Below are 27,458 nucleotides of genomic sequence, written 5' to 3'. Positions count from 1 at the left end.
ATCTGTAGTGGTTGAAAGTAGCCGTTGCATTTCTTCATATACTCTACCATTACACCTTTCTAATGAAGCTACCAAAATTACATCAATGGGTGCTATCTTTCTATTTATCATAATATCTAAACGAAGAAGAAATTCACATAATAGAAAACCATTATTTCCATTTACAACAGGTAATTCTTTAACTTGTAATCTCAAGGAGTTAAATATGTTTTCTGAAAAGAGCCGAGTGAAATTACATTTTATCGGTGGTCGTAACACACCAGCTGACGGATGACCTTGCGCCAGGTGCTGGGTAGTGGACTCAATCGAGCGTGAATTATCAAGTTCTCGAATGACACCACCATCCAACTCACGTGACACGTCATCATGACGATCCTCCCGGGAGCCCGAGCCGGTGGCCCCCGGTGGGCCGTTACTTAAGCGTGACCAAAACTCGTCTACCTCGGAAAAATCAACCAAATCATTATTCTCCATTTTTGATGAGGTAGATAATTTCTAATTAAATAACCAAATAAATATAGGTCACGTTCACGCCTTGGCATCTACGTCTTAACTACGTAGTTGAACCTTACAAACTTTAACTTTATTACAAACTTCCCATTAGATTCTGCGTAATACTTAACTTTCATTTTCCATAAAATCCCTTTTAATACAGACGTTCATTATTTTTACAGTTCCTTTTATCCTTATTTGCAACTATATTATTACCAGCCTTTAAGTAATGACATAGCACGCAGTGCATGACAGCCAATGCACGGCAGTCAATGCAGACAGTATGGAAGGTAACTTAAATATGTGGCTGTGTAATGGTACTGTGAGGTACCAACAGCTCAATGGTTAGGTTTAATGTGCCTAGCTGTAATATAGTTGCAGGAACCGGCTTATAATGATAAATTCTCCTTTCGATAATTAACAATTTATTATAACAAACAAAAACTGAATTCTACAAGAGTTAAATATGAAACAATTAACATTAAATACAAATATATCGAAAGGGATTAGCGAAATCTTTGCTGGATCAATTTTACCGTGTATACGTTGCACGTGGTGAATTTATTACGATCTAATTTCCAATAGTAAATTTTGAGGAGGTTATTCCGAAAATACAATTTAACATTACAAACTAATCTCACTACTATGATTGATAGGCAATCAGTAATTAGCCTTATGTTGAAACAATAAGAAATATAAAGTAACAAATTACTACAAAAAAAAGGGTAAAATAAAAACTACAATAGAAATAAATTTCTACATACGGTAAACTCCTGATTCTCTATCTACCATTTACAAACCAAAACGTTATATTTTTTCCTCCATTATACGTAAATCACCGCAACTGATTTCCAACAAAAATTTGACTTCCTTTCACTATGATATTACCTTCCATACTGTAAGGAGTTCTATGCTGCAATATTTTACGTAACTGTCCATAGATGGCAGCACAAAATAGAGCATTAATTACAAATACAAGGAAACCTGACATCTATCATGAGTTTTTGAACTTCAAAGATAATGTTCATTTCTCTATATCGAGATGAAAACCTTTTTTTTTTTTTTTTTTTGAACATCACTGTTACAGATAGTTTCACGACTATTTTCCGTTAATTTATTTTTGTTCCAAAGTAACTTACAGTATTTTTCTTGCCTTTTAAATCGGCTGCAGCAAGGCTTCTAGTTCTGGTATAAATTAAAATAAATTTAATGAAGGCAATGTATCTGTAGAATATGGTGTCCAAAGTACCGTGGATAATAATAAATACGAAAATTATTTTACAACCTTCGTTAGATGGCAAAGAGTACACCAAGTAGTAGGAAGTGAAGCTGAAGATATTCATTTTCTGTAGGTACGAGGGCATAATGCAGTGGACATATATCGTAGAATAAATCGTGTATATGATCAAAACATTTGAGTGAAGATGTTGTGTAGAAAATCTAAAGATGGTCGAACTGTTGTTCGTGATGGGAAGTCAAGGACGGAAATCCATTGCAACTGACTTACCCAGCGAGAGATCAAGTGGCACGCGAGAGGAGGAGGATTATAATCGCTAAATTGTCTTCAGACTTTACAAAAATTTCAAGATCGCTCTGTATAAGATCTAATTTTAATGATATTTTAAAAATAATTTATGAGATGTTGAAGTTAGTAAATTAAATCAGAAATTTGGCTACAGACTCTTGAGAATATTGAAAATTAAGCCCTAAGTACTCAGAGTGAAGCGTGGCGCTGTACGGATCAGAGACGGGGACATTAAAATATCCAAGCTGCAAGCATTTGAAATGTGATGTTGACGCAGAATACTGCGCATATCATGGACCGAAAGGAAAAGGAATGAAGACGTACTAAAGGAAGTTAATGAAGGACGACAGATCATAAAGATAATAGGAAAAAGAAGCAGCAACATGCTTGGCCATTTTATTCGGCACTCCGATTGGATCACCGTGTTGATAGAGGGAAAGGCAGAAGGAAAACGAGGAAGAGGAAGACTAAGGATAGAATATCTACATGCAATTACGAAGAAGAAACCTTATCAAAGTATAAAGCAACTCTCCTAAGGGAGAAAGAGCTTTTAAAATTTCCATGTTGCCCACCAACGTATGGTTGATGTGAGAAAGAACCCGCCCAAAGTTAGGATGATTGCCCACAAATCTTTGAAAAATAACCATAGTTAGCAAGGAGAATTTTTATGACCCTGTTTTATGCACTAACACAATATATAATATAATAGGATATAATATTGTCTGTTATAAGAAATTTGAATTCAAATTCCTCCTTTTCCATAGAGAAGATCCTTCTTGTTTGTAGGGAAATACTTTGTGTAAATGAATTTAATAAATAAAAAGCGTTGCTTTTCGTTACACTTTAAGTATGTAAGAACGTACATCATATTCTTTATTATAATAAACGTTGAACTAAGAATTGATTTTCAGGGTTGGGCCATTTATGGTGATACGCGTTTAAACTAGACAGAAAACTGAAATTTTGTGTCATGCAAACTGGAAAGGGGACTGGTTTGGCATACTCTTTGATACCACAAAGTTAGCAGTGTTGCGAACCAAACATAAAGTTCTATTTTTTCAAATAGCAGTACGTCAGGTTATTAAATATTTGAAATCAACATCTTAAACTTACGCTTACAATGTTAATTTTATTATTTACTGTTGCAAAGTAAGGACGCTACAGGAGCACAAACATTCAAATTTTGCGGCTTCGTTAGCAGTAATAACGGAAATGAAAGAGACAAGGGAATGCACGTGTAAAGGATTTTCATACTATGATAACGGATTTCCAATGAATAGAAGGTTACAGGGGATTGACAATTTGACTTTTGCTCAAAAGTCTTTATTTCGAAGAACTACTTAGATAAGTAGCTCATCCAGTTAGTTGTTTTCAATAGATGTGAAGATCACAATGTTATTTATTGTAATGCGATATCTCAAACTGTTCTGGAGATATAGTAAAATCTGTTAAAGTTTGCAACACTTCTTAAAATTATGTGATTGCGGGAAGTTCTTATAATTACATATTATTAAAGCTACTGTTATAATCTCGTAGAAGCAAAATAAATCAAAGATTATTTTAAAAAGTCCCACAGATATGTCATTTTATGCATTCGAGTGTGGGATATTCGAAGAGATCTTCTGTATTGCAACATTTAGATACGACGAAGTATAAAAGAAATGTGTGTAGGAAGAAAGCGAAATCACAAATGCTACTTCAACATGTGACATCGTCTCAGAGCAATCGAATGTTCTCTTTCTCCAAGGACCTGTGTAAAGCATTTATCGCATCTGATATCCATCTTTGGAAGTTGGAAAACGCTAATCTTCGTGAGTTTTTGGAGAAGTACTGCGACAAGGAAATCCCTTACGAATCCACACTTAGGAAGGTCTATAAGAAAAATGTCTATAGTGAAACTGTGTAACATCCGTCAGAAACTGAAAAAATAAAAATTTCTGGTTGTTAGTGGACGAAAGGACAGACTGTTCCGGACATTATACAGCCAATGTTGTGCTTGGTATTTTGGAACCGGAACAGGCTGGAGAAATTTTTCTTGTGCGTGTTCAGCAGTTGGAGAAGTTTAACCAGTCTACAATCGCTAGCTATATTGAAAACGCAATGCAGGTGGTTTTTACTGTATGCGTTCCTCGTGACAGGCTTCTCGTACTTGTAACGGATGCAGCTAGTTGTATGGTGAAAGCAGGAAAAGCCTTGAAAGTTCTATATCCCAAAATGATTCACATTACCTGTTTGGCACACGGAGTCCACAGACTATCTGAAGAAATTAGAGCAAAATACACCAACGTAGGTTGCTTTGTGTCAAATATGAAGAAAATTTTCTTGAAGTGTCCATCACGACGCCAGGCCCTAAAAGAGGCTGTCCTGGATATTGCTTTGCCACCAAAGCCGGTGGTGACATGGTGGGGAACATGGCTTAAAGCAATTCAATATTACTGCGCCAATCTGCCTATTCTTGCCGAAATAGTTACTGAATTTCAAACTGAAGATGCAACATGTGTTGTTCAGAAATTGCTTAATGATATTAAATTAAAAGATGTGTACATTTCTGCAAATTTTGGGTTTCTGGTGTCATCCATTGAGCGATTGGAGACAAATGGTCTCAGTGTGCAAGACTGACTTGAAACCGTAGGAGATGTTAGAACAAAGTTGTCAACGGCAAAGGGACCAAGAGCAGATTTGGTGAAAGACAAGTTCACTGCCATCCTGAACAATAATCCTGGATATGGCACTTTCACCAACATCGCCGCTGTTCTGAGTGGTGACGGAGAATTAACTCTCAATAATGTTGAAGAAGATTTAATAGCTGCAGATACAGTACCGGTATGTTTGAGGTTTGCTTCTTTGATTTCGAGCTATGTGGAACTTACATTCTCACGCTACAAGTCGCTGCTTGTAGATAACAGGCAAAGTTTCACAGAAGAGAACCTGAAGAAGGTTTTCGTGTCACAATGTAATGTTTAAAATTAGTTTTACCTATTGATTTGTCCGATCTTTTTTCATTTTCAATTGTATAGCATAGTACACTCTGTCTCAAACAGAATATACGTATTTCGAATGCATATATTTATTAAACTTTAATACATACGAATATGAAATTTTACACACATATTTACGAACCTCTCAAGTTCAAATTACAGTTCAAAGTTCAAATTACAGATGTTCAATATGTCCTCCATCAGCGACACGAACAATATCACATGGATACTCAAATTCCTCCCATACTCGGGCAAGCATGTCCTGCGTCACTGATGTTATGGCAGTACGGATCCGGTTCTTCAACTCTTTCAGGTTCTGTGGGAGTGGTGGTACATAAACGTTGTCTTTAACGAAACCCCACAGGAAGAAGTCACAGGGTGGCAAATCCGGTGACCGTGGAGGCCAGCTGAGACATGCTAAGTCGCCAGCTCCTTAACGACCAATCCAACGGTTCGGTAGAGTTTCATTCAGATATTCACGCACTTGGCGACTCTAGTGAGGGGGGATGCCCCGTCTTGTTGAAGAATGAAGTTGTCTCCGTGCAGCCTCGGAAACAACCAGTTTTGTAACATAGCGAGATACTGCGAGATACTGCTGACCGTGTTTCCATTAAAGAAGACTGGGCCGTAAACAGATGATCGGGATATCACACAAAACACATTGACTTTGGGCGAATCTCGTACATGTTTAATGACTGCATGTGGGTTCTGTAGGCCCCAAATTCAAACATTTTGTTTGTTTACCTGACCACTAACACGGAAAGTCGCTTCATCACTGAACACGATGCGTTGTGCAAAAGTGTTATCATTGTCAATAGTATCCAGAATCTCTTTACAAAATGCCACACGTTTACGTTTGTCATCAGGACGCAGGGTTTGTAACAGCTGTAACTTGTACGGCTTCATAACCAACCGACGTCTCAAAACACGCCAAATTGTTGTTGTCGGCATTTGTAACTCCCGACTGGCACGTCGAGTTGATTTTGAAGGACTCAGTTGGAAAGCAGTTTGAATTCGTGCAACATTTCTTCAGGAACACGAGGGCTGCCAGGATTCTTTCCTTTACGTACACATCCTGTATCTACAAACTGTCGATACCATCTGCGAATGTTCCACCCATTCGAAGGATCAATTTGGTACCTCAACCTGAAATGTCTTTGCACTGTAATCACGGAATTGCACTTCGCAAACTCGAGAACACAAAATGATTTCTGTTGCGGAGTAGGCATTTTAAACATATGACGGTTACCAAGCAAAACAGAAGACAACTGACATCTAGCGGCTATTAATATAAACTAAACTATGTATTCGTTTCTCCAATAGCCGAGCCGAGGCAAAATAATTCTTCGTAATACGTATATTCTTTTTGAAACAGGGTGTATGATATTGAAATACATACACTCTCTCCATTTGTGTGTGTGTTCAACTAAAAGAAACTGAAATCACAAGTTCTAGACATTCCTTACAAGCTGTTCAAATTAGCACGAAAAATCATCTATAATTGTTTTATTGAAAAATGTTCTTTTGTAACCATAAGCTAAATAAAATAAAACATTAAAAAAAACAATAGAACTTTCCTTAAAAATTTTGTTTAGAAACACAATTGGAAAGTTGTTCCTTTTGTGGCTGTCAACTAAGTTCAAATAAAACATTTTAAAAAATACAAAAAAATGAAACCACAAAATGTTTCCTAAAAATGAGTTTGTAAATTAAGTACTCATATTCTAATTTTTTTTTTTTTTTTTTTTTTGTGTGTTTTAGGAAGATGACATTTTTTGACTCTTTTGAAATTTTCGTGACATTTTTTAAAGTTTTTATGACATATTTAGATACATATTTTACAGTTTTATAGGGCATAAAGTCCCGGGCCCTAGTTATCACTGTTGTTTAACCCTCCAAACTTTGATTATTTTTCGATGTTGGTGATATTGTAGCGTCCTTATTTGCAACATAGCATGACAAGTGTGGTATTGTTTGTTTTCTGTTTAGATGTAGATTTGAAATATGTAATAACGTAACCAAATGCCATTTGAAAAACGACGTTCTTTATGTTTCGTTGGAAAAACTGTTAAATATGTGGTATCACAGAACATGCCAAACAGTGTTTCCCTCCGAATATTTGCATGGAACAAAATTTCAGCGCTTTTTGTTCATTAGTTCAAAAGTCACTAGAGCGTATCAAGATAAATGGTCCACCCTGTATAGGACTAATGTTCCTCATACAACTACGTAACTACCAAATATTTTAAAAAGTTAAATTAAAAATGTATATTTTAGTTGATAATTTGTTTTCCAATGTCATGTAATTTTAATTTTATTTTTATTCATTATGGGTTTTGTGTGAAAACAGATTAATTTTCCCAACACCTTTAATTTTATCAATTAAATTACACGTTAGCTTTCAGTAATATCAACATTTCGCATTGCATAATAGTAAAAATTGTCATTTTTAATTTTAATATATTAATTTAGAAACAAATATTAATTTTAATCGTTACTTTTTTGACATTAATGTAATCAATTGTTTTTTTCGCAACGTTAATTTTTAATTTTAATCAGTTAAATTTTTCATAAATTTTTCCAACTCCGCTTATCCCAACTGGTTCGAGGGTATACAATATCCAGTGTAATTGGTGCATAGATTTTTAAATGTAATTTTTTTCTTTTGAGAGAGGGAAGTGTGATTAGGGAATTACACCCTCTATCCTTCGGTATTGATACAAGTTGGCCTTACATAGTTGAAATCAACGACCATAGCATTGAAGATACGGAACAGAATTGATGCTTTCATATGGAAGAATACATCCAGTACATTGAAAAATTGTCTTCTACAGTGCTTCCATTGATTATGGTATGGAGTCTTCATTATTATGTATTGTATAATTTGTTTTAAAAAATGATGCTTAATACGAATATATATCTGGTGAAATTTTGAGAAAATGAATATTTCTTTAGTTCTGTGGTAATTGCCAATATATAGACCCTAAATACTTGATTGTTTAATGCTGTGTTGAAAACCTTTCTTCTATTGAGAACGTGTTTTACTCAATTAGATGAATAAGTGCCGTCTGTATTAAGTTTGTGTTTTATGTAGTCCTCAGACGGTGGGAGTGATAGTTCGTCTGGAGCGTGAGAACTTCCACATCCTGAACATGCATGGTCGTGTGGTGGAGCGAAAGCCTCAGGCGCTGCAGAAGAAGAAGGAGTCGAGGTATACGGTCGCCTTGGACTCCGAACAGAATAGCATTCAGAAGAGAGACATCGTCAAGGTCATCGATGGACCACATTCCGTAAGAATCGCTTTGTTTTTTAACTTCATTAAATACAGTACTTCAATAGACTTTGTTTTACGGGAAATTAAGTTCTGTTTTATCCTAATATGTAAAAACTGTTCTATGCAAAGATTTATGGACTCGTATTATCAATTCGTAAGTAATTCCTTTGCATTCTTTGCAACATGTTAAATACTCTCAAAATTATTCTCTTTGAAGCTTTCAGGTTCCTGCAATCAATCTTTCTTCAAAGCGAGTGCATCTTTATGATAGATGATCTTGTACACCTACCAACGGATTGAATATTGCGGCGTGATTCGGAGGTTACGTAAATAGTAGGCGCTATCGATAAAGCAAAGTGTATCAACTAATGTCGTCTAAGTCTTAGCGAAAGAGAGAGAATGAATAAATGAATAAGTGAGTGAGTTAGTGAATGAATGAGTGAGTGAGTGTAAGTAAGGGAACAGAGTGTCTGCAACACTCTTCGTGATCACCATCGAGGGTGACCTTAAAAGACAAGCCTTACACTTATGACCAACCAGGATGCATGTGTATGGAGTATTTATAATGGACTTCAAAAGAAAAATTCCCTTAGTTATACCCATATAATTCCTCACTCCTTTTTGTTATTAGCGTCCTAGCGAGTAGAGGCCTACCACCGTATACAGTAATGGCTCCTGAGGATTATAAGGCAAGCTCGTCTTCCCTTCGGAGCCCCAAGTTACCGAATCCCACGGTATGATCACAACCCGGCAGAGTCCGACCTTATCCAGGAGTTCCTATGCGAGGCTCGGATCCTAGCTCTGCCTATGTTCTTGTTCAACGAGCGCCAGGAGGTACCATAGATGGCACCTAAACTACTACCTCCTGGATCCAAGGGCACGCCGTAGTCGCTTATTTGGGTGGTATCCCTAGGGTTTCTCTTCCCCAATAGGGATGACAGGGTTACTCTCATTTTATAAAAGAGGTACTGGGTGATGTAATCCATCTTCACTAGGGGGCACTGATCTCTCCCTTCGATAGATGAGCCTACAACAAGTTTGTCCCACCAATATCCGTGATGTGGTACCACGCGCACTCCTTTGGCCCAGTGGTTTGGGAGGCTGACAGTCTCTTCTGGCTTGTTGCCTCTCCTAGTAGGGGAAGAGAGAGATGCAGTACGAAGGTTATGAAAGACGGGACTTAGTATTAGCGTATCTTGAACCCCGTGTAGTTGGGTCATCATGGAAGGTAAACCGTCACGGTATAGGCAGTTCCCAACATACTATCTCGCCTCGAAGAATATTGGATTTCTCTCTGCTTCTGTATTTAAATCTCGCTCTATATCGTCCACCACGAATTTTGATTCAACACATATGTTTAGTAACTATAGGGAGTAACTTATGTTTCTTCTCGAGTTTATACTCCAGGTAATGCTGTTTTTTTGAGAAGAATCCTGCTTTGATCGGAAACAGTTTCTCAAACGTGACAAAATAATTTTATATTTAGTTAAGGTGTTAATCTGATGAACACATGAAACCTATCGAGGCGAATTTCTGTCTCAGTGGAAGGAGTATATTATGTCACGGCAGCAATGAGTTGACGAAGACTGTTTTAGATTAGGTAAAGGGATCGGGAGAAATTGAAAACCAGACGTTACTAATCACTCAACGGTATAAGTTGGGTTGCCTATGCAGCTGCAAAACAATGTGTTGTAGCAATTTCAGTGGCAAAGTTTTGCATCAATTTCTATGGAACGATCTGTCCTAACCTGTCAGTTTTAAGTTTACATTATGGGCATCAACAATAAGGAATTGTGTAATACATTTGTAATGGCTAGTGAAAGCTTCGTAACTGTTGATAGCTTGTTCTGTGCAGTAAAGCCAAGTTGTTATGAATATATCATAAAAAAGTTAATGGAAACTTAAGATTGGAAACATTACTTTAGGAACTATCCTTACGAGTCCTTTCCCGCATAACACCGAATACCCACCGATTCCATCGTGCCCGTCCTAAGTTGATAATTATCGAGAAGCCTCTTTTCTTACAGAATATCGGACTGTTATAATCATTTAACAACTGATGTGGACATTTTTTCGAGCTACCCGGTATTTGAAAGAGCAATTAACGAGTTTTGACGAAATAATATTACTTTTACACTATTTGTTAACAATGTCTTTCTTTCTGTTACATTTCCCTGTGTAAAATGGCAAAGTTATGCTGTATCTGGGAATTTGTTCAATAAATAAATAAATGAAATAAATGTAGGAATCACGTTAGAATGACACAGATAATAATATACGCGATAATAGTACCTTACATCATAAAGAACCTGAGCAACTATTTAGAATCTCATTCTCCAAACAACTGTATTTTGTTTTTATTGTTTTTTTTTGACTGATATAAATACGTTCTCCTTATTTTATACTGCATTTTATACATTAAGTATTCGTTGCTTTTCACAGGGTCGCAGTGGAGAAATAAAGCATTTATATAGGAATTTTGCGTTCTTGCATTCACGCATGATGTTAGAGAATGGAGGAATCTTCGTTTGTAAAACAAGGCATCTTCAATTGGCCGGTGGCTCCAAGGTGAGTGCTTTTAAAATCTGTTTCTCTAATAAAGTGAACTGAGTGGAAATGATCCTATAAAGGTGAGAAACAAGTTAACAAAAATTGATTTGGGAATCAGTTCTAATTGAAGAAAAAAAAGCAAACGGGCTCTTCTCGTAAATTTTAGAATGTGCCAGTGTGTTACTTAAAATTACTGTGAAAAGGCAAATGTTTAATTGAAGAATTGCTAGTAAATTCGAAAATCTTATCCATGCAACTAGTTAACGAAATAAAGTTCTATAACTATATAATCCAGAAAGCCTTCAAATGAACTAGTCAAGAAAATTGAACTGAATTCTACATGCTTTGAGAGGACTAAAGAATACGTTATCGTCAAAAATGCAAACGCATTTAAAGCAATTCGCTTTTTCGTACAACGTAGTAATAATATAGAAAAACACAAATAATAATGATAATAATAATGTACTTGAGCTATATGCTTACTTTTCTACTGTAGAGGTTATACAGCATGGCTCCAGACACAAGGACAATGAAGATAATTTAACTACCGGCTGTAAGCACGCATCGTTGCCAGGTCTTAATTGAGAACCTGCATAGGAAGAGAGACGGAGAAAAAGAGTGTCTTTAAAGGAATATTCCCACAAATATTCCATTGGCCGAGTATTTATCCTGTCCTGTTTATGTAAGCCCGCACACCTAAGATATCATGTTGGTTTTATATAGGCAAGGTGTTCCACAATATATTAAATTCGTAAATTTTCCACCAGAAAAAAAAAAATCTCCTTAATTTTTGACAACCTGGACCCTCACTTTCTTTCCCTAGCGGAACATAAATTAAAAAATAAGCCTTTGTACGCGATTAGCTCTTGTCAACATCTATCTGTGTACAAAATGTGGTGGCTTAAGGTGACTCCTTTCACTCAAGAGGAAGTGTTAATGACAGGCACACACACACACACACTATGTATTGTTATTAAAGATATGTCTATCGAGAGGGGGAAAGAAAGATAATGAAGGCTAAAAAATAGCTAGAAGTTTCAGTTCAAAACTTTTATGTACCTATATGTAAATTTGATACTTCGAATTGATCTCTTGAAATACCATATGAACTACTGTTAAATATATACGTTAACGTGGCTCTTGCGCACCGAGGCGCTATGAGATGTGGACTTAGGTTAGGCGGATCCAGGACGGACTTCGGGGGGGGGGAGGGGATGTTTGTAATACTGTTACTTAGAGCTACTTTTAAGAGCCGCAAATTGTGGGATGGGTTTTATTTATACATAAAATAAAAAAGTTTCCTCTTCTTGGGAGGGGGCGGAGGGGCGATCGGGGGCCTCTGGATCTGTCCGTGCCTAGAACTTAACATGGGATTCCAACTACATGACTTCTCACCGGAAATTCTAATTTAGCCACAACTGACTTCTGTGCATGTGAGTAACTCGTATTGGGTGGAAGGACAAAAGAATAATTAGAAGTATAGTGTACATTTTCAAGAGAGCACTTTTCTCTTGTGCATAGAGTTTATTATTATTATTATTATTATTATTATTATTATTATTATTATTATTATTATTATTATTATTATTATTATTATTATTATTATTTACCATATTTTTGGAGTATGTGAAACGGCATACTAAAGCTTTGACTTCACTTCATTTAATTGAAACAAGCTAATCAGTAACCCACAATTGTTAGCTGTTTCGCATCAAAATGTTCATTTTGTGGCTCTCACATTTCCAGGTGAGAGATGCATTTCTTTCGATTATAACATTATGAATTTTGTGTTTTTCAGTCGTCTGGTGGGAACACATTAGGAGGCGGCTTTGGCTTTATGTCTCCTCGGATCTCTTCTCCAGCTCACCCTGGCGGTGGAGGAATGGGCCGAGGCAAAGGAGGAGGCGGAGGAATTCGTAGAGACCGAGAGCTCATTGGACAGACAATCAAAATCACAGGAGGACCCTACAAAGGTACAATCGTACTTTACTATTATTTTTGTACTGACAGCTACGAAAACTAAAAGAAGAAGACTGTTTTTTTTTGGATTTTGAAAACAAAATAAAATATATAAAGTTTGGTTATTCTTATAATAAAGTGGAAGGTGGTAAGGTGGAATACTCTCTTGAGTGGATGTTGGTAATAGCTGTAGAGCTTTGGACCGATAGTTTAAGTAATTTGTGACCGTTGTGTTGGAGTCCTTTTCTGCATCCCGGGTGTTGATGGTGAGGTTATAATGTAGCAAGTGTAATATTATTGTGTGCCTCGAGGGTATTTGAGAAATTAGGGTGACCAGCTTGTTTGGAAATGAGTCAGAAATGAATGTACGGATTTTGAGATGATGGAGCATCATTAAGATTAATCTAGTTCAGCTGACCAATCACCTGCTTGCATAGATTATGGGAAAGGAAAGGAAATTAGTGCACTTTTTCTGACAGAAATCCAGTTCACTGTACATTTTATTCATGAGAAATGCTTCTAAACTTTACAGTTTTTACTGTTTTACAGTTTCTTCTTCCTATTTCCTTCTTCGTCATGTAATTAAAAGCTTTAGCGAAAGAGCCCCCAGACTGTATATTTTAGTGTATGTGTTTATGTTTTCATTATTTTCTGATATTGTTTATGTCATTCTTGGAGAGAACGATTCATTAAAGTTCTACTATATTTCGTGTGAGTACGTTGCTCTGTCTTGGTCTTGCCACCCTATCTAAATTCCGTATTCTTTAGTCTACTGCCGGGTTTAATGGTAGAAAGCTGCTGAATTCAACCTAGAGAAACCCACTTCTTAAAGAGACGATAGTTATTCTTGATTGGATCTCTGCCCAACACCAATCGTCTGAGGTGTGGGAGAGTTTGATCCATCGACCACCAGAAGAAACGAAGGGCTAGACATGAACAAAGGGGAAAGTAAGTACTAGAAATATCTGTTGGTATGATGTTACTTTTACCAAAGACCAGTAGACACTTTTGCTATTGAAATAAATCGTATGGACAGAGTGAAAACTAAATATGATCTCCCGTCTCCTTTAGCCTAACCGGCATAACCGTGGAACGTAAAACTCAATGATTTCATTTCATTTTTACTAGATATGATCTTTTCATTTAGACAGATGCTATTTGGATGCACATCCCTAACTCAACCTAACCTCTCGAATAGTTCCTGTTCTGGGGGGCCGCAGTGGCTCAGTGGTAGAGAGTTCACCTCTGGTGCATGGGCTCCTTGGTTCAATTCCAGTTCGCGCCAAGTGAACTTTGTCATGGACAAACACCGTATGCATGGGTTTTCTCGTCGTTCTCTCGTTTCCTCCCACTTTCTTCATTCCACCATTTCATTCATTTTTCATCATCACCGTCTCCTTTAGCCTAACCGGTATCACCGTGGGATATAAAACTTAACGATTTTATTTCATTTTCATTAATTCCTGTTCTGATCGCAGATAAGTAATATATATAATAGTTATAACGTTCACAATATTATCTATATATATAAAAGAGAACGTACAATTTTTTGTCCGCTCATCACGCTAATACGGCTGAACCAATTTCTTTCATTTTTGGGGGGTTATTAGGATTTGGACCCTAGATGGTTTTTATCATATCACTTTAATTTTTAATTACCAGTGTCTTGAGATAATTGACCATTCAGGTGTCCATAACGTACAAATCCTTTGTTATTAGTTCATCATAGGTAAAAATAAACGTATTTATATGCAACCCGCATGACCGTGTCACTCGGCGGGTTAACATAAATGACAGGCGATATACAGCGGAAAATAGCTTGAATCTTCTGTTTAAAATTTTTTAATTGATTTGCTTATTTTTACAGACACTTTTACAATATGCCAGCACCGGGATGACCGCAGCGAAGCGGGGCGGGTTAACATAAATGACAGGCGATATAATGTTAAGATTTACTGCAATCTTCTATGGTTTTTATCATATCACTTGAAAGCGAAAAAGTAAAAATTATCTAAGTAACAAAGTTTATTGCGTTCCGGGGTGACCGCAGCGAAGCGGGGTGAACGCTGCTAGTTTGGTATAATTGTCAAATCTCTTAACAGAAAGCAGTTGCTCAATAATATCCCAATCGGACATCAGATGATGCTTTACGTCATAACGAGATACATTCTAGTAACTGTCTGAAGTTTTCTTGACGGAGTTTTAATATTTTCATTTCTTCCAGAGAAAGTTGAAAGGAGTATTTAAGTAACGGTAGGTTCAGTCACATTTGTAATGCATCGCAACTTACAAAATCCCATTAATGCAACACTTTATTTGTTTCTTTATTTTCGTAGGCAACGTGGGTATAGTGAAGGACGCGACGGAATCTACAGCCAGAGTAGAGCTTCATTCCACCTGCCAAACTATTTCAGTTGATCGATCCCATATCGCAGTGGTTGGACAACCAACGAAGGTTAGTCGCTTTATTATAATATATCACAATTGCTACTACATAGAGATTTTATTTTTGAAAACAACTAAGTTACTGATTAGAACATGGCAAAATGGAACTTCTTCCTGTAAAGGAAATAGATGAGTTTCTTTTTTTCTTACTCGTTTTTATTATGAAAAATGTCACTTTCAATACTGTACAGTACGAAATTCGAAGGGTTGATCATTCCTGGTGTAAAGTTTCTGATGATTGGAGATTTTCGAACTGTGGAAAATTATATATTTATTAACAGTTTGGCGTACAGGTGAAACATCATTCAATATTAAAACAATAATATGGGAAAATGGAAATCCTAATTTGGAAGGAACAGTATCAACTACTTACCACCCATGCTCAGTAAATTGCACTCTGTAAATTATGCTGATGAAATTATGCTTTGATAACCTATGCAACACTAACCACATATGATATTAGATTCACTGCTTGCTTAGAAGCATTTATGGAATAATATGGAATCAGCCTCTGGAGGTAACCTCAAGTACCTGCCATAGTATATAGGGTTGGATCGTTTGGCAAATTTTTGTTTCTCGGTTGCCGACATTGTTTTGTATTGTTGCGCTATAAGTAAAAAAGTTTATAAACAGAACGCTGCAGCCTAGCTATTGCGCACCTAATCCTACATTTCCCCACTCCCTTCTCCGCGACGATGATGTTTTGCAGTGTTGCAATCTGCAGGGAGCGGAATGGTCTGAGGATTTCCTACGACATTTGAGTGTAAAACCTGTATATTGACTGTGCCAGTTCGTACCAATGAAAAAATAATAACAAAAAGAGAAATTTTCCTTTCAGAAGGCGTGAAGGGATCGCCCCGTCGGAAAGCTCACTGCTTACAGTGTATCCATGAGGTAGTCTGCACGGGCCCGGCCCGTGAATTAATAATATGAGGCCCGACCCGAGTTAGAAATATGTTTTAGCATTTAGGCCAGGCCCCATGTGATAATCAAATGAGCCCCAAATACGCCCGAATTACAAAAACGTAACAATTAAGGCAAAAGTGTATTTTTTTTTATTTGCAACAATTAAATGTTTAATTTTGCAGTTTAAAAGTTTTCATGATTCAGAGACTACAAGGAAATAAAGGATATCCTTTACATTTAGTTAACTATGAATTCTCTTAAAAAAAGAAGTCATTATATAAATTCTCATATAATATAAACTGACATTGACTTGAAGAAAAAACCAAGACACGTTGTTCCCAATGCTCTTGTTCCTTTAATTCAGTGTAAGAAGCAGTATTTTCACTCAGACAAGCTAAGCATATTTATTTCTGTTACTTTTAGTTTTTTTTTTTTTTTTTTTCTCTATTACACAACTTTTCTCTCAATTGCACAGTGTGGGCGTCTCAAGTTACAAATTTAGGTGTGCGTAAAAAGTTCTCCAGAAAATATCGTTGTATTATGCCCGAAAAGGTCCAGACAAATATTATTGTTTATTTAAAAATTTACGTCCCGGGCCCAGCCCTAGGCCCGAGCTCGTGCAGACCTCTACCATGAGGTTACTTACCTACTGAAAAAAAAAAGTAAGATTCGGACTTTAAACATTTTAGCAGGTGATATTTGTTATAACATAAGTTTGCTGAGTTAGTATCACTGGAACTTACAAAGCCAGACCAGTGGAAGGAAGAGTAGTGGGGAGGACGGCGGAATACGAAGTGCTCCGCAGCGATCTGCGCATCTTGGTTTGAAACTTGTCGAGTTATACCTACAAATATTCCGATTGTCGCCTTACTCTGAATTTCTCGCATTTCTTCAGTCTATATCTAGGCATGGAGCAGTTTACTATAGCGCAACGTGTGCTAATTGTGAAAACTTTTTATCAGAACGGAAAGAGTTATGCAGCAACTGTCAGGCGACTTCGCGCTGTGCTAGGCGAAATGAGGCACCGAATGAATCAACAGTTCGCAGTTATGAAAAAGTTCGTTGAAACGGGTTCAACAGTGAACATTAAAAGTCCTGGCCATCGTCGTAGTGCTCGTTCTGAGCAAAACATTGGGGTGGTTCGTGACAGTGTGGCTGTTAATCAGGCGCTTATAGCGAATTTAACCAACAGAGTTATTGCATGGCAGCACAGTAGAGGAGGTCATATGCCCGACGTCATTTAACATACCTGAAATCGGACTATGAATTTTGTTAGTGTGTTTTGAAGAAATTCAATGTCGACTAAAAGCAGGAAATTCATGTTACTATTCTGTTCAAAATCTCTTGTCGTCGCGAATTCTGTCGAGGAATCTGAAGCTTAAAATATATAAAACGATAATCATGCCTGTTGTTCTGTATGGCTGCGAAACATGGTCACTTACTCTGAGGGAAGGACATAGACTGCAAGTATTTGAGAACAAGATCCTAAGGCGAATATTCGGACCCAAGAGGAACGGGAATGGGGAATGGCGGAAACTTCATAACGAGGAACTACATAATTTATATGGTTCACCCAACATTGTTAGGGTCGTCAAGTCTAGGAGGCTTAGGTGGGCGGGTCATGTAGCTAGAATGGAAGAAAGTAGAAACGCTTTCAAAGTCTTGACTGGAAGACTAACGGAAAACGACCATTAGGAAGACCTAGGGAGGACAATATTAAGATGGATCTCGCAGAGATTGGAATACAAAGTAGAAACTGGATGCAGTTAGCTAAGGATAGAAGTCAGTGGAGAGCTTTTGTGAACGCGGCATTGAACCTCCGGGTTCCATACGCCATAGAGTTAGTTAGTTAGTTTTGAAGAAATAAATAAATAAATAAATAAATTAATAAATAATAATAATAATAATAATAATAATAATAATAATAATAATAATAATAATAATCATCATCATCATCATCAATCATCAATCATCATCATCATCATCATCATTATTATTATTATTATTATTATTATTTGATGTAACAAAAGCGGCGCTCTTTTTGAATTACCTTGTATTTCAGGTGCAATGTTTTGAATATAGTTGATGTAATACCTGGTGCAGGAACCTTCAAAGCACTTTCAGTAAATGGAAATAGAATTCTTTCATAGAAATCCCATTTGCGTTGTAAAGAAGGATAATACATATTTTCATCCTACAGTTATTTCAGTAAAGACGATTTAATTTCGAGAAGGTTTATGTTAATGTTGTTTTCGAAATATTAATAAAATTTTATTTTTTTCACTGCAGGGTGGTTCATTTTCCTCATACAGCCGCACCCCAGCCTATGGTGGAGGACAGACACCTATGTACGCCGGTGGAAAGACGCCTATGTATGGTTCCCAGACTCCCATGTACGACGGTGAGTTAATAATTATTTTAATAGCAAGTCAGTGGAATTGGCGTCAGTTTACGTTTCTGAAGCAGCTGTGGAACTGTCTAAAACAAAGTACTATGGAATACAGTGGTGAAAGGTTTTAATTAGTTTATAGTGCTGAGAAATGAGATATGATAATACTATGATGCCATCAAAGTCATCAGCTATAATAATGCCCGAAACATTCTATTTAACAGCTACGTGATTCAGATCTTAACATTGCCTCTTCCATTTGTTTTGAGAAATCTAAACTAGCGGAGAACGATTTTTAAATCCGATGTCTATATTTTCAGAGAATCAAGGCCTGGTCAACGAGTAACTGTTATAATCAACTGAACTCTTAGCTCTTCTTTACACACTTATCGGTTTATTGAAAAGTTCATCAATTGTAGAATTTTCTCTGCCTTTAGTATGAGCATTGGCAAGTGGAAGTAAGAAAAAATCAGTTAAGCGCAGGTACGATAAATGAAAGTTATCAGACGCAACAAGTATGTACATGGGGCCGCGGTGGCTCAGTGGTAGAGCGTTCATTTTTGATGCGTGGGGCCGCTGGTTCAATCCCAGCTCGCGCCAAGTGAACTTTGTGGTGGACAAAAACCGTGTGTGTGGGTTTTCCAGAGGTTCTCCCCCATTTTATTCATTCTACCATTCATTTCATTTCTTATCGTCACCGTCTACTTTAGCCTATACGGCTTATCGTGGGACGTAAAACTGAAAAATTTAACTTTGAACAAGTAGGTACATAACACATTTTTTAAGTTGTGAACTTAAACATTGTGAGGTTTTCCACAGTGCAAAAGTCTTTGATATTGCGTTATTTGCTTTGTTGTTGGTGACGATGCTGAAGGATCCCAACTTCAACACCTTTGAGTTTACTTATAAGACAGCTCTTCACACAGTTTGAGATTTACAAAGAAACTGTTGTGTTTTGGTATTAATTTTATAGTAGAAAATATTGTTCTCGGTTATTTCTCAGTCGTATTGTCATATTGGGTTAAACTATTGCTTTCAGAGGTATAATGTTACTGGCAACACAGTGGATAGGAGTGTGTGTAAGTGCAGTGATATTTACCAGGCAGTAGTCTCTATATTCGTGTAATTAATTTTATATTTTAAAGGTGGAAGTTTATGAAGGCGGATATCAAAAAGACTACGTTACGAATAACCGTTATGAAACGATTAATAGTTTACTAAAAATAGGTTGAGTAGTCGAACTTAATCCTTCGATATTTATGTTAAAAAATTTGAATGAATTAAATGGGAGCTACGCAAATCACTCTAGTAATGGTTGGTAAGAAACACAATACAATTGCCATCTCCTGTGTATTCTCTTTTGTAAACAAGACAATTGACTGTTAGGTAGCAAAACTTCTCAGAATTTTTCGATCGTTTTTATATTCACCGGAGATGAACGTGTTTGGAGTAAATATGTCGTCTGAAACAGATGGCTAAGACTTCTGGCAGTGAAGTATTAATCACAGAGTATTAAAACCAATCCATAGCACTCGGCGTAACAGCTTTTGTGAACCTGAGCTTCTCCAACGCCATCTGTTACCTATCAGCTGAACTACGTCCAGCCAAGCAACTAACACATGGTCGTCCTGTCTCTTAAGAGGCGTCTTAGGAGCTTTCTAGACTTATGTCTTTTACTCACGACGCTGAGTGGACGCCGAAAATTGGGAAACGAGGACGGCGCGGATGAGAATCCATTATTCTAACCACTAAAATACAGAGTATTAAGCTGATGTTTATTATGATGCTCTTTCTGTTCTTCCTCTGACGCCTCCTGATTTAGTTTTTTCTTTGTATTGTTTATTCTGAAGGTGCTACGAGTTTAACTTAACAAAAATTTGAGTATAACATATTCATGGCAGTTTCCAAAGGATCATTCAACTTTAAGGTCTTTCTATTGTAATAGCTTCAGCTGCACCAATCAATATCCCTGTCTGAATAATTTTTAGCTATGTCACTGTTATGTTCTAACTGTATAGTTCACTTTAATAAGGTTTGTCGTATAGTGATTGGTCGCATTTGTTGGTACTTATGCAGTATTAACCTTATTTCTACGTTACTTTATAATACTGACCTTAGGCGTATAGTTATAAATTATTCAGACTAGGATATTCCGGTTCAAAGCAACCTGGCAATTGTAATGTAAGTGAAAAGGGAAGATGAATCAACAAGACAAGCAAAGAAAGCAGAGAATGCTGCATCAAATCACAACTGAAGACAAGGATATGATTTGGTTCACATTTATATAATTCTAAGAAAGTGTAAGAACTTTTCCGTCGGAATTCATATCATTGCACTAAACTGTTCTTATTTTTGTCAGTAGTTCTGGGAAACGAAAAAGTTTTTCTTTCATGCCACTTCTCAGAATTTCATTTCCGACTTTCTTTGCGTGACCAGTTGAAAAATGGCGGTTTTTAAACTCTTGTTAATGGAAAACTCTTGTACTCGGCTGAACGATCTACTACTGCAAGAGTTTTGCACTAGAACTTCTTTTATAATGACATATGTAATGTAAAACTAGTTCTGGAGAATTGTGTTCACCATTGCAAAAGAAGAAGAATAATAATACATAAAAAATAATAACAATAAAAACTCGATGTATTAATGTAGGTTATCCCTAACCATACTTAACTAAACCGATATTCATCAAACTTCAAACCGTGACTCAGAAGAAGGTACGAGTGCAAGTAACTAAAAGGTAAACCTAAAAGAAGATCAGGACATATAACTGAAAGAATAAATAAAACTGAAATAGTGTGTCCTTTTTGCACAACATTGCAAAGTATTCTTAATGTTAAATGTACTAACAAACGCAGTATTTCTTATTCCATGTTGGGCTTTGTTACAGGTTCGAGAACTCCTCATTATGGGAGCATGACCCCGTCCCACGATGGATCAAGAACTCCAGGGCAGTCCGGAGCTTGGGATCCTAACATCACCAACACTCCTGCTCGGACCTCCGAGTTCGAAGACTACTCCTTTGACGAAGCGTCACCCTCTCCAGGATATAACCCAAGTAAGTAGAAAGGAAGTGTGATTAGGGAAAGGTAAATGAAGCCAATCGACTTGTTTTCTTCATAAGCATAAACAAAATGAGTTTCACTGTTGTCACGTAAGTATTCAGCAGCATCTCCGAATAAAATAGTGAAGCGGGAAAATGATAGTGTAAAGGGGGAAATTATTTGTTGTATTGTAATTAGATTTAGTCTACAACACTATGATATGAAACGTATATTTATATACGATGTGGTTTGGAAAAGTATTGTGTTGATGCATTACTGTGTACGACGATGCCAAATAAATCAATCACAGTGCGAGAGGGCCTTTAAGTTGAAACTTTTTTTTTTTTTTTTTTTAAAAAAAGAAGTAACGCACAAAAAAAAAAAAAAAAAAAAAAAAGCAAACCTAAACCTAGACATTTCGGTTTGCTTTCGGAAAGTTTATGTCTTCGACATACTAAATTCTTATGATTTTTTAAATTCCAATAGCTACTTTCTTTATTGAGGGTTCATACTGACCTTGAAAGTCACTGAAAGTGAGGGAAATTAAAGTAAGTTAACGAAAGTGAGGAAAATAGTTCAAAATGTGTCGAGATTTAAGGAGATCTGCTGTATTTCATAGAACAGCCAAAGATTTTTTTTTTTGCAAAGAATCAAAGCAGATTCAAAAAGAAGATATAATAATAATAATAATAATAATAATAATAATAATAATAATAATAATAATAATAATAATAATAATAATAATAATAACAACAATAATAGTAGTTTTTTCCTCTTAAAATGTGAATATTTGGAAACACTACAACACGTGTCCGTCAGCTTATTTGTAATGAGTTTATATGCCGAGTTTCATCTTAGTAGTGTTGAAATTGTCCTCCTTCCCCCATTAGGAGCGAAATTTTTATTTTTACGAAGAGTTTATATATAGAATTTCACATCTTCACCTCAAGTCACATTGGACACTTCGAGTTCCTTCGTGGCTAAGCGGTTAGCATACGCGCCTTTGGCGTGGGAGACCCGGGTTCGATTCCCGGCGGGAGCTTACGTAGTTCGGATTCCACGTTAATCAGTAAGTCTCATATAGCCTCACTGCTGAAAGAAACGTTAAACTTAAAATCAACTGAGCTCAACATTGGGCACATTGGATACTTCCTTACTTTAAAAAAAAATAAATAAATAAAATCCTGTCTAGAAACGTAAATTTTGAATGCGTCTGAAACACATATTCTGGTATTTTTATTCAAGAGTTCGTGTACCGAAATTTATATCTCCAGCTTAAGCGAATTGAGACACTTGGCACTTGGTGAATAAATAAAGGGAAATTTCGATATGATTGAAATTGCCCTCTATTTTTTTTCTTTGCTGCAGTATGATCAAAAACGCTGAAATACGTGTTCCCTTATTTTTAAGTCTATATGCAGAGCCTCAGATCTCCAACTTAAGTGAATCCTCACGTTCTTATTATCTGATTAAATGAAGGGAAATTTGAGTATTTTATAAATGTCCTTTTTCTCCCTCTCCCTTTGGAGTGGAATTTTGAAAATCTGAAACACGTGTTTCCTTATTTTTAATAGACATTCATGTGCCGAGGTTCATTAGATAAACTATTCTTGGGAGGAATTTGGAACCTTCCTTTATTACAAAAACCCTTCTCATACTTTCATGAGAAACGGAGTATTCTCTCTAAATTTCACTCCCATACCTATAGTTGTGTGATCAGTCACTCACTTCTACTCTGTTATGTAATAGTGTAGATAAGTGTATTTTTGGTAGTTTCTTTATATTTTATTAGAATTATAATAAACCTACCTGTATAACTTGATCCCACGATTTGTTTATGTTGCAGGTACTCCAGGATATCAACCCGAGACTCCGCAGGGCCCTTACACACCGCAGACACCTGGCACTATGTATGGCTCTGATCATTCCTATTCACCTTATCAGCCATCGCCATCACCAGCAGGGTATCAGGGTAAGCATCTCTTCATTGCTTAAGAGAAAACAACCCCTTTTTATTATCTTACGTTGTGTTTTTCTATCGTCATATTTTCCGCAGGTGAAATTTGAGTGATATTCGAAACATGAAGAAGTGGGACGCAACTGGGAATCCATTGTAGTAGTTCCATGCATTGACCATTCTCAATTTTGATCTTAAAATAGGGCTTCGTGGAGTTCATGGTCGATTGTTTCCTCCATTTCTAATATAATGTCTAATGCATTGAACCGAGTTTAGTTGTCGTAAGTGTTCATTGATTTATCGTGTATGGTAAGAGCTAGATATGGAGTTATCTAGAATAGAAAAATTCAGTTTCTTCAGCTCTTGGCGAAGACACTTGTCAGTTTGGAGTCGGTGATCCGCTCAAATGGGAGGTGCTGCTTTCGAGATATCGCCGACTCGAGGTTTTCAGGTTGTGGTTTGAGTGGCTGAGCATAGACCTGTTACTGCTTGAATTTGATCACTCAATTTTCAGTGTCCTCCCACTTTCTTCATTCCACCATTTCACTCATTTCTCATTATCACCGTCTCCTTTAGCCTAACCGGCATAACCGTGGGACGTTAAACTTAAAGATTTTATTTCATTTTTCAATTTTCAGTGTTTCCGCAATGTAATCTTTTTTTGTTGTAGACGTGGAAAGTTTCTCGTTTCTTGTCATTAGCAATTTTTCCTACACACTTAAAGCTTTTTTGGGGACCACAGTGGGTCAGTGGTAGAGCGTTCACCTCTGGTGCATGGGGTATTTGCTTCGATCCCAGCTCGCACGAAGTGAACTTTGTAGTGGGCAAATACCCGGGGTTCTCCTGTTTCCTCCCACTTTATTCATTCTACCATTTCCTTCATTTCTCATGATCACCGTCTCCTTTAGCCTAGCAGGCATAACTGTGGGACGTAAAACTTAAAAGATAAGGTTAAAGCTTTGGTATCCATAATTGTGGTAAGTGTTATAGAACGGCGATGTTCGTCGTCGACAGGTATCAGAGCAAGAACGATAAGAAATAACAAGAAACTTTTCTTCTTCTTCTTCTTCACATGCATTCTTCTGTGTTCCAAGAATATGTTCCGTCTCCTCCCTTGACCTTCAATTCAAACCGGAAATGAGCAGTAACTCCAGTTTCAACGTTAATCACCGTAGAACGAGAACGGTCAGAAATAGCCAGAAATGACTTTTTAATACGGAGTTAGCATCACAAGCACAAGTTTCTTGCTCCAAGTGGGGTTTGTGGTGGACAAACACGGTGTGTGTATTTCTCCTCGAGCTTCTTTCGTTTCTTCCCACGTGCTTCATTCCATCAATTTTTTATTATTATTCTAATTATCACCGTCTTCTGTAGCCTCAGAGCTAATCATGGGACATTAAATTAGAAAAAGTTTTCTCTGTTGTAACCGGAAGTCGCGGATCTGTTTCTTCCGATTTCATTATTAAGTCCCTAGAGTTTGGAAGTGTGTCGTTGTTTCATAATTACAATGCAATTACCGTGTGTTATAAATCACAGGTTAAAATTAAAACCAGTGTCATTAGTTTGGAAGTCAATTGCCTTATACGCGTAAACATCAATATTTGTTCGGAGGTTCTGTCCGATCTATAGTGACCATTTCGAGATGGATCAACTTTAGCACTCATGGTCTATTTACTGGTTTTGTATTCTGGTTATCGGTCAGCATCGAAGTTTGTATCGAAGAAGGCTAGCAAGCAGTGTAGGGCATGTCTAGTCGCCACAGGTTGTCAATGGTCTGAAGTCTCTGCTCTGCCAAGACCCGTTTAAGAAGGACCATAGGCACAGTATTCCGTTGGTGAGTCATTCAAAGATTTCACTCGATGGTGAAGGTAATGTCAGGATGCCAGTTTTTATCTGCCATTTTTTGAAGGAAGAGGACAATGAAGTGAGAGCAATGGCTGGATCCTATGTCTTGGTGCAGTTATTCGGGATTTGTTTCCCTCCTATATAGACGAGCAATGTCATGACAAATGATTTGAGTTAGGGCGTTAGTCTGATAATAATTGGAATTCAGCTAGCCATTTTTGATGACACGTCGTATCTTTAATTTCCCATTGTAACAACAGCCAGCAATGATCACATATTTCTCACCAAAATATTCCTTACATTCTCGATATTTCTTTAAAAGTCTTTAACACCACATTCTCTGCAAGAAATTGCGTGCTGCTTCTTAAAGTCATTGTGAGGTACACATGTTCCTTATACAGTGTGGTATCAGTATTTTTGCGCTTGCTATTAGAGCCATGCTCGCAGAGCCATCAACAGTTGGTGTCATATTCTATAATGCGTTTCTGAACATCTCCTTCGACATTTCTCCAATCCCAGATCATAATGAGTTTGAAAAGTCTTTGGGGACGCTTCAGCATCGTTTCTCTTTCACCACGGAGGTTGCTTTGTCTCTGCTCTACATGAATATTCCTCAGCCTTCTGCCACTTTTAACACACATTCTATGTCATTCTTCGACGTTCATTGTACATCTTGATTATGGCACTATAACTTTATTTGGCTGTGATCTCGGATTGAATCTTTGGTAGCAGTCTTCAACACGAATGATTACCACACGTGTTGCAATGCATGTATTCGACTTGTAATATTCACTTTGTGCAGCTATCGTTTGTAGAAATCGTCATTAGATATGCAAAAGAACCTTTGTGTAAAAGTCGGACCTAGAATTTAACGTTGGATCCGAATCACAAAAGCTCCCTCCTTGGGTATATCAACTATATAATCAATGACGTATATATATATATATATATATATATATATATATATATATATATATATAGATAGATAGATAGATAGATATAGATATATATATAAGATATGGAGAGAGAGATAGTAAATAGATAGCTAGATAGATATAACTCTCTTAGGAAACAAACCATACAAAGTAGGAAACACTTTTTTTCTTCTGGATTTCACAAATGACAAATAGAGAACTATACAGCATCTTAATACAAATGCTGCGAATATCTTGGAAACGAATTATCCAAGATAGATGCTTGTCAGAAGTATTGGAAAGGCCTTAATCCAACAATGGATCAACAATTGTTGATAATGGTATGTATGCGTTTCAAATATAAAAATCCTTCACCACTGTACTTATGTGATCCGAGTTTTCATTTTTGTTATCTGAGCATTTGAGATTAAGAAATAAACGTTTATACCTTGTTCTCAGAGATTATAGGTCTTATGCAGAGTCCTTCTGACAAGTGATTAGTGCCATACTAAAGAGTTCGACTAACATGTTTCCTACACAGTCAGGCCTTTAGTATGACGCTAATCATACGTCAAAACGACTCTGCATTGTATGTATGCGTTTCAAATATAAATAACCCTCACCACTACACTCATGTGATCCGAGTTCTCATTTTTGTTATCTGAGCATTTGAGATTAAGAAATAAACGCTTATACCTTGTTCTCAGAGGAGACCCGGGTTCGATTCCCGGCGGGAGCTCATGTGGTTCGGATTCCACGTTAATCAGTAGGTCCACGTCTCATATAGCCTCGCTGCTAAACGGGACGCTAAACTAAAAATCAATCAATCAATCAAACCTTGTTCTCAGAGATTATAGGTCTTATGCAGAGTCCTTCTGCCGCGTGATTAGTGCCATACTAAAGAGTTCGACTAACATGTTTCCTACACAGTCAGGCCTTTAGTATGACGCTAATCATACGTCAAAACGACTCTGCATTGTATGTATGCGTTTCAAATATAAATAACCCTCACCACTACACTCATGTGATCCGAGTTCTCATTTTTGTTATCTGAGCATTTGAGATTAAGAAATAAACGCTTATACCTTGTTCTCAGAGGAGACCCGGGTTCGATTCCCGGCGGGAGCTCATGTGGTTCGGATTCCACGTTAATCAGTAGGTCCACGTCTCATATAGCCTCGCT

General features: G+C 36.9%; 1 protein-coding gene and 1 non-coding gene across 2 annotated transcripts in view; both read left to right on the top strand.

Moving 5' to 3' along the window:
* The window catches only part of Spt5 (Transcription elongation factor subunit Spt5), a 92,743-nt gene that overhangs the window by 48,732 nt on the left and 16,553 nt on the right, over positions 1–27,458 (top strand). Inside the window, exons 11-17 of the mRNA XM_081766809.1 lie at positions 8,090–8,285; positions 10,712–10,837; positions 12,618–12,792; positions 15,115–15,233; positions 18,419–18,530; positions 21,406–21,573; positions 23,406–23,531. Of these exons, the coding sequence (XP_081622935.1) occupies positions 8,090–8,285; positions 10,712–10,837; positions 12,618–12,792; positions 15,115–15,233; positions 18,419–18,530; positions 21,406–21,573; positions 23,406–23,531 (1,022 nt within the window). The remainder of the gene's footprint in view (positions 1–8,089; positions 8,286–10,711; positions 10,838–12,617; positions 12,793–15,114; positions 15,234–18,418; positions 18,531–21,405; positions 21,574–23,405; positions 23,532–27,458) is intronic.
* Positions 19,046–19,118, top strand: TRNAQ-UUG (transfer RNA glutamine (anticodon UUG)). The gene has a single exon. It is a non-coding gene; the product is annotated as a tRNA-Gln (tRNA).

This window comes from Thermobia domestica, chromosome 7 (genome assembly GCF_964235325.1).
Source record: "Thermobia domestica chromosome 7, izTheDome1.hap1.1, whole genome shotgun sequence".
Lineage (NCBI taxonomy): Eukaryota > Metazoa > Arthropoda > Insecta > Zygentoma > Lepismatidae > Thermobia > Thermobia domestica.
Note: the sequence above shows the minus strand (reverse complement) of the source record. Positions and strands in the feature narration are given on the sequence as shown.